Raw genomic sequence first — 14,170 nt, forward strand, 5'->3', positions numbered from 1 at the left:
TAATTAGCTCGAATATCTTAACGAAGGATGATAACATTGACTTCTCAAGTCTTTGCCACTAAACATGTCGATTAACTAAATTTTTTAATTGGCCTGGAAAAAAAATAATTTTTTTGAATTATGATATAAAGGCAAGAGATAGGATTTGAAAACATCAGTTTACCAATATTATATTGTTTTTGTAACCCCAAGTGATCAACATACAATTAAAAATTGTAATAAGTTTGATCATCTGTTTGTTTCTATTTAAAAATATATAATAAAAAAGTTGCACCCATATTGACTAATAATATTGATCCACCCATTGATTGATATATAAAAATAAAATTTCACAAATTCACGCGTGTTGACTTAATATATTATACTTATCAGCTCAGTCGTTGCCGTATTTAAATAAAATCGTGAAAAGAACCAAAACAATTAAATTTGATTAAATAATTTATAAATGTCTTTATCAGCCAGTCCACGAGACTACGATGCATCCTCGCGCCTACCACGGTAGTTAAAAGGCCTAAATAACTTACATAAGAAGGGATTGTTTTTTGGTTATTTTATTTTCTTTTTGCCAAGAAAAAGAAGAAAAGAAAAAAGGAAAGAAAATTGCCATCACTTGTCTTCTTGATACACACATATATAAATTCTACTTCCAATGCATGTCTATTTCTATCTCGACACAGCGCTGAGAAAGCAGAGGATCCTCATGTGATTGGCTAAAACAGTATCCTACAAATTTTCGTAGAATTGAGTGGTACTAATCCGATTTTAATATAAAATCTATTTTATAGTACAATTTATATTACGAAATAAGTTTTATATTAAAAGTCAGAAAAATATTGTTTAGACATAAATACGTCATGACAAATTTATAAATTGGAGGATGGCTAAAACCGTAACATATAGGCTTCAGGTGGAATCATGTTTAAAAACATTTATAAGCACTTTTCATATAAATAGCTTATCATTTCAAACAGGCCCATAAAAAATAGGATACTAAGAAACACCAATACCAACAAATACGATACGATATAGCATGATACGTTGAATACGGCAATGTTTGGAACTTAAGGATGAGTACGGGAATATACATAGATGTAACATATTTCAACATTTTAAGGGATGGAGGCGAGAATATTTAAGTTTTAAACAAGTACTACCTCCGGTCCTTAATATAAGATCCTGTTTGACTTTTATTTTGGTCCTAAATAAACCTCAATCCACTTATCTCTCATATTTATACATTTTTTTTCAAAGTAGTCCTTCTAACAATGATAGTTCTAATAATACACTTGATTAGCAAGGATATTTTAGGAAAGACAACACCTATTTAGGACAAATAACTAACTAAACTTACTTCCTTAATCTTCTCAAATTAGTCAACTGACTCTTATAATTAGGACCGGAGGTAGTATTTCTAAAATAATATAAAGATATTGATAATAAGCAAAGCAACAAAAACCATATGACTGATTGCTGGTTTAGAAAAAAGGATCGATATTATAAAAATAAAAAAATGTTTTAAAAAAAAATTAAAAAACGCATCAATGATAGTAGGATTATAGGAACCGAAGCATGTCATAGTGTAACTTCGTATAAAATAGGCATCGTTGCAACGTATGTTGCCGTTGGCACGTGTGTGAGGACGGGGCCGGCCGACCCCACTCTACCTCTACGCTTGGCGTTAACATTTCAGAACTTCGTTCATTGGCGCCAGCCACGCTTACGCTTGGCGGCTATAAAACTGCAGGTAACGACTTTTGGTCTTCGCCCCTGCCGTTTCGCTCGTTTTTGAATTCAACAATCTCCCGTCGGAAATTCTCATATTCCATTCCCTTCCTGGCTTCTGTACTTCTATCCACCGTCCCTCTCCTTCTCCTGCAACTCTCTGTTCTATTCGTCTCATTCAATATTATGCTTCCTCGTTGAAGCTACTCCGTCCCCCCTTATCCTTTTGTTTTTGCCTTTCCCCTCTTTCCTTCTCCATAAGCTCTTTAAGTGATCGTCCAGAAGGTCAAACCTGAGGTGTGTTCCTCTTCTGATTCTCCTTCACCATTTTTTGGCTTATTTTATTGTTTTTCTATGTCTTTCTTTCTGGGGTATCGCGAGACTTGTGCTAGTCTTTGGTTAGATACTTTTTCTTGTTTCGGGGAACTTTTATGGTTCTAAAGGTGTTTGATGTATGGTTCCGTGAGTATATTCGAGTGGAATCTGCTTTTGGGGTTAAAGTTATGGGTTTTCAGGATTCAGTTTTTTTCCCTCCTCGGGAAAAAATGGCCTGAGAGTTCGTTACAGAAATAGCTCCTGTGCTTCCAAAATATGTTGATTACAAATATTGTAGTTGGTTTATTTCGCTTCATCCAAGAGGAGTACGTCTTGAAGCCTTGGTTTTCTTTCAATTCATTTTATTTTTAACCAGAGGTTTATGATTCACCTCTGGATTCCCGTCACAACACAAGAAGGGGTTGCCTTTTGTCCCTGTTCCAAGCTACGTATTTCTCAAAACTTTGGGAATATAAAGTATACATGTCCGTTTGCTTATGTCTTACTTTTTGGTGATAAGACCGTTGCTGGATTCGGTGGTTGATAACTTCATACTTCTGCACTCCTCCTCTTTTCCTTGAGCTTAAAGGAATACTTGCTTTTTGGCGGAATATTCCCTCTTCTTTTTTGTTATGCAGCTTTTCTTGAAAATAATTTACATTCAGTTCTTCTTTTTTTTTTTTTCCTGTTTAATTCATCGTGTTTAGTTCTGTTCCATTGTTGATTTTCCTGATTGATTGGAGTTACAAGTCTCTTAAATAAAACAAGCTTTTAAAAATAAATTCAGATGCCTTTTCCTTTCCCTGATGGTCGAAACACTGTATCTGTGCTTGAATAATCAGTATATTGGGAATTTCCGACTATTTATGCACATATCGTAATATGCAGACTCGGAAAATCTAGAGATGCATTGAATATTGTTAAGGATAGCTGCGTCTCCAGCTTTACGTAGTACCCTCAAGTACATCATGCATTAATAAAACGAAAAAGGAAGAGTTTTTCTGCCAAAATAACTGAAATTTGAAACATAGATGCTTCATGTCTCAAGAACTCTAGCATATGTATTCCAAATTCACTGAGAACTGCTTTATTTCTTTTAGACTGCTTCTATGGACATAGTAATACGATCAGGAAAGCATGAACAAAGTGCCAGGCTAAGGAATATCCAGTTTAACTCATTAACCTTGCCTCCTCTTGTTTCTTTCTGTTTCAGATATAAACAACTTTCCCTCAGCAAAATTTTTTGGAGGCAAATTAAATGGCAAACCTCAAGCTTGGTGTGGAAGTTGTGGGTGCTCATGACCTCATGCCTAAAGATGGACAAGGTTCCTGCAGTGCTTATGTGGAACTTCTCTTTGATGATCAGAAATTTCGAACCACAATTAAAGAAAAAGATGTAAGTCCTTATTGGAATGAAAAGTTTTACTTCAACATCACTGATCCAACTAAACTAGCAAGCCTCGCTCTTGAAGCCACTGTCTATCACTACAACAAAACATCTGGGTCCAAACACTTTATTGGCAAGGTTCGGCTAACTGGAACATCATTTGTTCCCTATTCTGATGCTGTTGATTTGCACTATCCTCTTGAAAAGAAAGGCTTTATTGGACGCGTAAAAGGAGAGCTTGGTTTGAAAGTCTACGTCGTAAATGATCCTTCTGTACGATCATCAAACCCTCTTCCTCCTATGGAACCCCTTTTGAACACAGATCACTCAACTGAAGATCAAATTCAGACTCCAGTATCATTTACAGATGCAATCAAGAACACCATTCCCCAGAAGAAAACTGAGTCAAAGCGCACATTTCATAAGCTTCCTCAATCAAAACAAGATCCTTCACCCAAACCAAGTTTACAGCAGAGTGTAAACTTCGCTATGAATGAGATGAAATCCGCACAGCCTGCTGCAAAAGCTGTACAAGCATTTGCAAGCGCGTCATCTCCGGTTGATTTTGCACTCAAAGAGACTAGTCCATTTCTTGGAGGAGGACGAGTTGTTGATGGGAGAATTAAACGTGGGAATAGGCCTGCCAGCACCTATGATCTTGTTGAACAGATGCAGTACCTTTTTGTGCGAGTTGTGAAAGCTCGAGACCTTCCAACGAAAGACGTCACTGGCAGCCTTGATCCATATGTGGAGGTTAAGGTTGGAAACTACAAAGGAACCACCAAGCACTTCGAGAAGAACAAAAACCCTGAATGGAATGAGGTGTTTGCCTTTGCAGGGGACAATGTGCAATCATCTTTTCTCGAGGTTGTGATTAAAGACAAGGATGTGGTTCTTGATGATCTTGTTGGAACTATAAGGATTGATCTTCATGACGTTCCTAAGAGGGCTCCACCTGATAGTCCACTGGCTCCACAATGGTATTGGATCGAGAACAAAAATCGGGAAAGAAAGAATGGTGAATTGATGCTTGCAGTATGGTATGGCACACAAGCTGATGAGGCTTTTGCTGATGCTTGGCATTCTGATGCAATATCTCCTGGTGGAAGCTCTTCAGCTGCCTACTCTCAGATTCGATCAAAAGTCTATCATTCACCGAGACTGTGGTATGTTCGAGTAAGGGTAATTGAAGCACAAGACTTAATTGTGCCAGAGAAAGCTCGATTTCCAGATGCATATGTAAAGGCACGGTTGGGTAACCAAATTTTGAAGACGAAATCTGTTCAAGCCAGGACCCTGAACCCGCGTTGGGAGCAGGAGCTAATGTTTGTTGCTGCAGAACCCTTTGATGAACCATTAATCATTTCAGTTGAAGATCGTGTTGGTCCTAACAAGGATGAGACTATTGGCAATCTTGTTATACCTTTGAATACAGTGGTAAGGCGTGCAGATGATCGATTTGTCCCAAGTAAATGGTACCACCTTGAAAAATCTGTTTCATCTGCCGTGGAAAGTGCGGAGCACGGAAAAAAGAAAGAAAAAGATAAGTTCTTCAGCAGGCTTCACCTCAATGTCTATCTTGAAGGCGGCTATCATGTGCTTGATGAATCAACTTATTACAGTAGTGATCTTCGTCCTACGGCAAAGCAGCTCTGGAAGAAGTCAATTGGGATCTTAGAACTTGGGATTCTGAACATTGATGGACTTCAACCCACAAAAACAAGGGAAGGGAAGGGGACTTGTGATACATACTGCGTGGCAAAGTATGGACAAAAATGGGTTCGAACTAGGACCATTATTGACAGCCTTAATCCGAGGTACAATGAGCAATACACATGGGAAGTGCATGATACAGCAACAGTTCTTACTATTGGGGTATTTGATAATGCTCAGATTCATTCCTCAAATGGTGGTAATAAAGACGCAAGAATTGGCAAGGTTCGAATCCGGATCTCTACCCTTGAAACGGGTCGAGTTTACACACACTCTTACCCTCTACTTATGCTGCAACCTTCTGGGGTGAGGAAGACAGGGGATCTTCACTTGGCAATAAGATTTTCCTGTACATCAATGATGAATATGATGCATCTGTATTTCAAACCCCATTTGCCTAAGATGCACTATGTGAAGCCACTTAATATTATGGAGCAGGAGAAGCTTCGTCACCAAGCTGTGAACATTGTGGCAGCTCGACTGAGCCGAGCTGAGCCGCCTTTGAGGAAGGAGGTGGTTGAGTACATGTCTGATACAGATTCTCATAAATGGAGCATGAGACGTAGCAAGGCGAATTTCTGCCGTTTGATGCAAGTTTTCCATGGATTACTCTCAGTAGGAAGATGGATTGGGGAAGTTTCAAGGTGGAAGAATCCTCTAACAACAGTGCTAGTACACATTCTGTTTCTCATGCTCGTGTGTTTCCCAGAACTCATTCTTCCAACAATTTTTCTTTACATGTTCGTGATTGGAATGTGGAAGTGGAGGTTCAGACCAAGAAAACCTCCTCATATGGACGTTAGAATCTCTCAAGCAGATGTTGTGATGCCAGATGAACTTGATGAGGAGTTCGACACTTTTCCGACCACAAAAAGCCCAGACGTCGTACGTCACAGGTATGATCGGTTAAGGAGCGTGGCCGGGAGGATTCAGAGCGTTGTCGGAGACATAGCTACACAAGGAGAGAGGATCCATGCACTTCTAAGCTGGAGGGATCCTCGCGCCACAGCCATATTCATGGTAATATGTCTTGTGGCTGCATTAGTATTGTATGTGACACCATTTCAGATTATAGTTCTGTTTGCTGGATTTTATCTCATGAGGCATCCAAACTCAGACACAAGATGCCATCGCAGCCGGCGAATTTCTTCCGCCGCCTGCCTGCTCTAACAGATACGATGATGTAATTATAGCTTCTGTGTGGGTGGCAGCGCATGTAAAAATCCTGGGATGATGTCTGTTTATTTAATGAGTTCATGGAAGTTGATACAGATGATGTGTACATGCTGTGGAAAACTGTAATGTAATGATTAGATTTTACCGAGACTTGCTTCCCCCCCCCCCCGGGATATGTTAAACTCCTATCCAATGAGATGCCTATCTACTGAAGCTTTTTTTTTCTTTTTTCTTTTTGTTCATTCAAAAAAAAAGAGAGAAAGAAAAAACATCAGGCATAATTATAAATTATTTTTCTCTCTCTCATGTTTTTTAAGTACTCTTGTTTTCTTTTTCCTTCTTCATCCAGGAGATGTTGCTTGGAATTGGATGTGTAGTTTGGAAAAGTCGAAAGGAAGAGTCGCAACACAAAGACCAGGTCATAGGTCTCATTTGTCACCTCACCGGACATAGACGTGTATGGCCAAGCCCCTTCGTCATAATAAACAATTTTTGACCTGCATAATAAATTAAGTTGTAATTTATATATGTGTGCGCGTGATTTATACACGCACATATATATCTTTGATTTTTTTTTTTCTTACCGACATATATCTTTGATTTTATTTGAGCATCCGACAGAAAAATTGTTGGTGTATTAGATAAGGTAGGCTTAAAATATTTTCTCATGGTGACGTGTCATATGACTGTGCGCCTGGCAGTCTCCGGCAACACAATTGAGGCGTCGCGTGCGGGATACTCCCTCCATTCCTTATTATAAGAGACATTTGATACTTATAGCATGTTCCTATATATAAGAGACACTTAACAGTTGTTTTTACTTTTTTGTGTTGATTTCCTATTTTACCCATATTTATTGTTTCCAACTCATACTCTCCCTCCCTCCCACTTCTCTTTCTTTTAATAATTTAATTGTTCTCTTTTATGCTCTCTCTCCTTATTAATGAGGGTATTTTTGGAAAAAAGATTATACTTTTTACACATTGATTGTTCTTAACTAATTTTAACTGTTTTTTTAATTAAGGTAATTCGGTTATTCGTCTCTTATAATAAGGAACGGAGGGAATATCTTGTTTATGATGAAAGAAGCTATCTCTATCACTGTAAGATCATAAAATGATTAAAGTCTATTACTGCACCTTTCCTGTGTTTAATTTTTTTTTAATTTTATCCAAGATTTGAGAGATAAACTTCCTTCGCCCAAAAAAAAAATTAAGATAAAATTGAAAGACCATATATTTTTTTAAAGGCCCAATACTGTTTACCAGCTTTCCCTTTTTATTGTTTGTTTGGTGGATGGGTATCTCTAAATCGGGCTGAAGAGTTATTACAAGGTCCAAGACGTGTTTACAAGAGCATCCAGAGAAGTTTAAATATGTTGGCAAAATAAAAATAAAAAAGGTTGAAGTTTATATACTGAATGGTAATGATTTTAACTTTAGGTTCAACTTCGATCCCTCTCACTTTTTTTTATTTTATACTTTCTATTTTTTATGTTCACCTCATCAGTCCTTCAAGGATTTCAAGGCGTATCTGAAATTCATCGAGTAATTCGGTATGTCCATAATTAGAGACAATTTTATTCAAGATACCATTAGACAATAAACATGGGTACCTTTTTTAACGGAATTCGAACCTACGTAGTAGACCAACCCCTTTTGTTAGATCTAACTCCTATTCATAACAGTCTTGTATTTTGATAAATCTAGATGATACTGAACCCATTGTACATAAGGTAGCGTACTCTTAGAAATTGAAATGAAAGAAAAATAAAACTAAATTGATTGCATGTCAGCAAAGCATCTCAAAATTAAAGAAGATTAAATCAAACAAGTGTGTTAAATTAAACATGTTGCCTTTGGGTTTATCTGGTCATCACCGGCAAAGCAAATTATGAGTTATATGCTCTAATCTTGTCTTGCAGTGGAAACCAGGCAACGTAAAATTCTTCATTACCTTTTTTAATTGTTTTTAGGATTTGAATGCTAATGGCCAAAACAAAGGAAAAGCCCTACAAAGATGATGTAGTTATCATCATTATGGTTAAGTAACGGCGAAACAGAACTCAATGGCTGACCAAAAAAAGGAACCTTTATAGATCAACTTACATATATACACACACAAACACATTAAAATTGTCACCCATACCATAAATCAAAACGTCGTGAGCTCACGAAGGAGAGAGACAAAGAAATTAACAAAATCAGAATGAAGGTGTTTTGCAGAAAGCCATCCTTGCTTCTACTGGTTATCCTCCTTGCAACGAATTGTTTGTACATTATTGAAGCTCAGAAATGTCGCCAAAGTGGTGCGGTGAAAGGGAAAAAGGCACCTCCTGGACAATGTAACAAAGAGAATGATTCAGACTGCTGTAAAGAAGGGAAATTGTATCCAGTTTACAAGTGTTCACCACCAGTCTCTTCCCACACAAAGGCACATCTCACACTGAACAGTTTTGAGAAAGGCGGAGATGGAGGAGGCCCTTCAGAATGTGACAATCACTATCATTCTGATGACAAACCAGTTGTGGCACTTTCCACTGGCTGGTTCAACCACAAGAGTAGGTGTCTCAAGAACATCACCATAACTGCCAATGGTCGGAGCGTGGTGGCCATGGTGGTTGACGAGTGTGATTCCACTAGAGGCTGTGATGCAGACCATGATTACCAACCTCCATGTGACAACAACATTGTTGATGCCTCCAAGGCTGTCTGGGAAGGTTTGGGAATTCCCAGGAGTCAGTGGGGCTGGTACGATATTGCATGGTCTGATGCCTGATACGCTAATAACACTACTGTAGGATTTCATGCATCGGTGCACTGTATTATGCTATGTATACTTTGTGTTTTGTGATCTTTACTCCTCTTTTCCTATGGCTTTTTTACATCCTCATCCTATGTGAATATTAAATATGTACCGAATGCTTTGTGTAATGTGAAAATCTTAATATACTGGATTGTTCATTTATATTAATGCAGTTCCTCATATGTGGCGGCTATACAATTAGATGTTTACTGCGGTGCTTGTTTTCCCATTATTTTGATTGTGCAGTTTACAAATTGAATTTTGCATGGCCATACGAGGTTATACCTTTCGCAGCTAATCATGTCCTTTCATATATAATAATTGCAAGACTCCAAAAATTATTCTCTTACTACTGAAATGCTTAATTTGTACTAAAAGATACTGTTAATAAGACATGAACAAATGTTGAGTCATCACTACCTTGTTGAATGTCCCTCCCGATATTGGCAACAGAAAAACTCCACACATAGCTTAACTTAGACTCCATAACTCACAGGTCTCACATTAGTCACTGAATATTTTATTTAATTCAAAATATAGAGATCAGAAGCTCATAAAAGATGACGCTTAGGGCCAGCACTACACAGATTCTATAAACTGTTGATGCCATTTAACCTTAGCAGTTCATTCTCCTCCCAGATTCTTGTTCTTCTTACGCCGCTTTGTCGTCTTCTTCGCACGAGAGTGATCTTCACCCAGCGCCTTCACTGTTGCCGGCTTCTTCGGTCAAAAGATGGGCAAAGGAGCATCATTATAAGAAAAGATCTTGGACAGTGACGTTCTATCTACTTGGGTTCGTTTTCAACTGGACTACCAAGTTGATATATATATATATATTCGAACAATTTCATAGAAAGATTCTGAAAATTGGACGAGATCAGCCACTATTTCAGAGTCAAAGAAACGAAAAACCCAGTAACCAAAGTTGGAAACAGCACCTTCTTTTAAGCGCGTCCCTTTCGGGGTATTGAAATCCAAACCATGGTCTCATCTCTATTTTTAGCTATGTTGCGCCAAAGAAGCATTGAGCTCTTTTTATATTTCAAACTTACTATTGGTCATTTTTCATCTTATTTTCCAAGAGAGAATTGCCAAATTTTCTGTGAGGAATATGGGAGACATCAAACATATATATATTGCCTTTTAAACTGTCAGGTTTGTTTACGCGAGTACTTTTAATATCATTTCAACAAAATTGATGATGAATTTGATTGCCAATAGTTTGATTAATTACTAATTTAATTATGTGGTTGTGAGATCATTATTTCGATGGAAAATAATATGATACTTGAAGTGAATTTCAGATGAAGCCGGTGATTTAAAAAACATCTGTGTAGCTATATGCAAGTCTCACCTTTTTTCCTTTATACCAGTATATGTTTTAAATAATCTAATTTTATCTGGGTGTGTATTTTTCAATAGGCTTTACAATTTATCGAAAATAACAACAACAATATATTTATCCCCAAGAAATTAACCTGCTCAACGCATATTGAGAAAATACAAACTCAGTACTCAAACAGTACATATATATTAAGTACTAATTAGAACCCTCGATACATAATAATATATTCATAATTTACAGGAATATCACATATAAACCATCATTATATCACTAAAATATGAAATACATAAACATGATGTACTACACATTTAAATAACAACACAAATATATATGATAAAACTAATCAGTGTCGGACCAAGTAATGTCCATGCCACCCCACTGAGGCTGATCCTCGTTCACACCCAAAGCATTCCACACAGCTTTGGAGGCATCAACGATGTTGTTGTCACAAGGTGGCTGATAATCGTGCTCGTCATCGCATCCCCTCGTGGAGTCACACTCGTCCACCACCTTCGCCACCACGCTCCGCCCATTCCCGCTTATCTTGATGTTTTTCAGGCACCGGCTCCGGTGGTTGAACCATCCAGTGGAGAGCGCAACAACAGGCGTGTCATCAGAGTGATACTGATTGTCACATTCTGAAGGGCCTCCTCCATCTTTACCTTTCTCAAAACTGTTGAGAGTGAGAAAGGCCTTTGTGTGAGAAGAGACTGGCGGAGAACATTCATAAACTGGATACATTTTGCCTTGTTTACAGCAATCTGAATCATCGTCTGTGTTGCATTGTCCTGGAGGTGCTTTCTTTCCCTTGATTCTCCCACTGGGACGACACTTTCCGGCTTCACAATATAAGCAACTTGTGAGTATGAGAAGGGCCAAAAGAAAAACTGATGCTTTTGAAGCAAAAGTCTGCATTTTGATCTATGTCTTCTTGTTCTTTAATTCTCTTCCCTTTTTTTTTTGTGTGTTTTTGCAGAAATATTGAGGTGCTTGGCGCAGAGATGATGGAAATAATGGAATTTATAAGGGTGCGAAGATATGCTTTTTCAAGCAAGTGGTTGATTTTGAAGTCAGTTTGAAAGTGATGGTGAGTTTAGCATTTGTTAGAAAAATAACAGATTTGTGGTCATAAATTGAGGAGTATTTATCATTTATGGGAGCTTGATTTTGACAGAAAATAACCACGTCTACGACATATCTATAGAAATTGATTTTAAATTCAAAAGTTCTCTCCGTGCTGCAAAATCCGTCTTATTTTGGGAACCAAACTTTGTTCTTGTCATAAGGTGATTGAAGATATCGGTCAAAATGCTTATCCATCATTGTGGTGTGGATTTTGATGCATGCTGTTCTGTGGTTATTTAAATAGAAAATAATTAAGATTGAAGGCCTAAGGTAAAATTTTAGCTTCTTGTTTGCTTTTGATTTTTTTTTTTTTGGCCCCGGCTACCACTAATAATTTGTCACATTTTGCTGTCCTTGTAAATTATTTTTGCTCTATTCTCAGATTTACTTAAAGTTAAATTTGGATCCTGTGTATTTAAAAAATCTATGACACCTTCCTTATAGTTTTCAATGTACATATGGAGTTCCCTAGCTTATAAACGCTAATCTCTGGATCCTGATGGTGCTAACGGATATGATGGTGTGGACGGTTAGGTGGCAGCTACATCAAATAAATAATCCACACATAAAAAAAAGAAAAAGACTTTAATTGGAAAAGAACAAAAAGCTATTTCTCTTCTTCCAGGTGAAGGAACTTTGGCTTCTGCTGCTTCTTGAGAAAACCAACAAGTTTTAATCAGTTGATGTGAGGATCATTCTTTTTTCTTTCTTGGCCTGAAACCCATACAAGAAGAGAGTCTGAGATCATCTTTGTCCAATTGTACTATTTTCGTAAACCTTAAAAGGAGAATCAGTGAAAGACCAAAATTTTACATTAAGATCCACTGCTGATATAAACATGATTGAAATAATACTCTCAGTCTGTAGCTAAATAACCTTGAAAGTCTTGTCTCTATATAGCGGTCGAATTGATTGTTTCATCAGAATCACTTTGTCTGAGACCCTCCAGAGAATTCCTGTTGATAAGCTTTTGTAATCCCATTTTTTTTCATTCTAAAAGCATCAGGACTTATTGCCAAATCACCAGCCACGTGTCATTTTTTTTGCTAAATCATCATTAACTAAACTATATATATGTTAATGCCACTTTGCCTGGAAAATTAGCAAAGCTTGAAATTTCAAGTTGGTCTTAAGTTCTTTCAAACTATACAAATGTTGAATAGGATCGTCGTCATTTCCGTATAAACTGCTTAATTGGGGTCGGCAATTTTGCGGAAGTAATTAAAGAGAATAGTTTGTTTCTCAAGAATCTGCATATCATAGCAACTTGAACAATAGAAACCTTGATTTTCCTATATATCTGCGTATAGCATTGCGACATTCAACACTTTTTTTAATTACATTTTTTTCATAGAATGTCATAGCAATTTTTCAAAAACAAAAAAAGAGCTTTGGCGGTCACAAGATTCTTTTTTAAATTTCCTATGGCTGCTGGTTGGTTTTAAAATAAATTTGAAAGTTGGCAGGCGTGAGATTAAGTGCAAGGCAAATTGTTGGAAAATGACATATTTATGGCCACAGTTTTGTTTTGAAAGTGATGAGTTTTATACGCGCATGAGTACATTATATATAAAAACTGTGGCCACAAATCTGTCCTTTTCCACAATTGTTAGGATCCAAATCATTCAAACCAGTTTGGGAAAAAAAAACAAAAAAAAAACTCCTTTGCTAAACATCATCGATAAATTCTATCGATCATTTCCACGTTTGCACCAAGCACCCCACAATTCGCTAGAAAACACAGGAGCAAGAAACCAGACATCAGGAAAAATGCGGACTTTTGCTTCAAAAGCATCATTTTTGCTTTTGGCCCTTCTCATACTCACAAGTTTCTTATATTGTGAAGCCGGAAAATGTCGTCCCAGTGGGAGAATCAAGGGAAAGAAAGCACCGCCAGGACAATGCAACACAGACGATGATTCAGATTGCTGTAAACAAGGCAAAATGTATCCAGTTTATGAATGTTCTCCACCTATGTCTTCTCACACAAAAGCCTTTCTCACTCTCAATAGTTTTGAGAAAGGTAAAGATGGAGGAGGCCCTTCAGAATGTGACAATCAGTATCATTCTGATGACACGCCTGTTGTTGCGCTCTCCACTGGATGGTTCAACCACCGGAGCCGGTGCCTGAAGAACATCAAGATAAGCGGGAATGGGCGGAGCGTGGTGGCGAAGGTGGTGGACGAGTGTGACTCCACCAGAGGATGCGATGAAGAACACGATTATCAGCCACCTTGTGACAACGACATCGTTGATGCCTCCAAAGCCGTGTGGAAAGCTTTGGGTGTGAACGAGGATCAGCCTCAGTGGGGTGGCATGGACATCACTTGGTCAGACATTGAATAGTTTCATCATATGTCAATATATATATTTGTGTTGCTATTTGTATATCATATATTTCTGTCTGTTAAATGTTAGTGATGTAATGATGATCGTATGTGACGTTCCTGTACCTTACGAATATATTATTGTGTAGCAGACACTTCTAACTTGATATATATGAACTATACTGACAAGTTGAGTTTAAAATAAAGGCCTAATTCTTCATAACGTGAAGGGCCTAATTCCTCGTAACGTAACGA

At 37.6% G+C, this 14,170-nt stretch overlaps 1 protein-coding gene and 1 pseudogene across 1 annotated transcript; both read left to right on the plus strand.

The window, feature by feature from the left end:
• The first annotated feature begins 1,753 nt into the window (after positions 1-1,753).
• LOC114726704 (FT-interacting protein 3-like) lies at positions 1,754-6,501 on the plus strand (annotated as a pseudogene).
• Positions 6,502-8,521: 2,020 nt separating this feature from the next.
• Positions 8,522-13,934, plus strand: LOC114726699 (putative ripening-related protein 4). The gene is made up of 2 exons (XM_028913375.1): positions 8,522-9,085; positions 13,440-13,934. Exons 1-2 carry the CDS (start codon positions 8,522-8,524, stop codon positions 13,932-13,934), a joined length of 1,059 nt encoding a protein of 352 aa, XP_028769208.1.
• The last annotated feature ends 236 nt before the right edge of the window (positions 13,935-14,170 follow it).

The sequence above is a fragment of the Neltuma alba genome, unplaced genomic scaffold (genome assembly GCF_004799145.2).
Source record: "Neltuma alba isolate B1F8T4 unplaced genomic scaffold, ASM479914v2 tig00012400_pilon, whole genome shotgun sequence".
In the NCBI taxonomy this organism is placed as follows: domain Eukaryota; kingdom Viridiplantae; phylum Streptophyta; class Magnoliopsida; order Fabales; family Fabaceae; genus Neltuma; species Neltuma alba.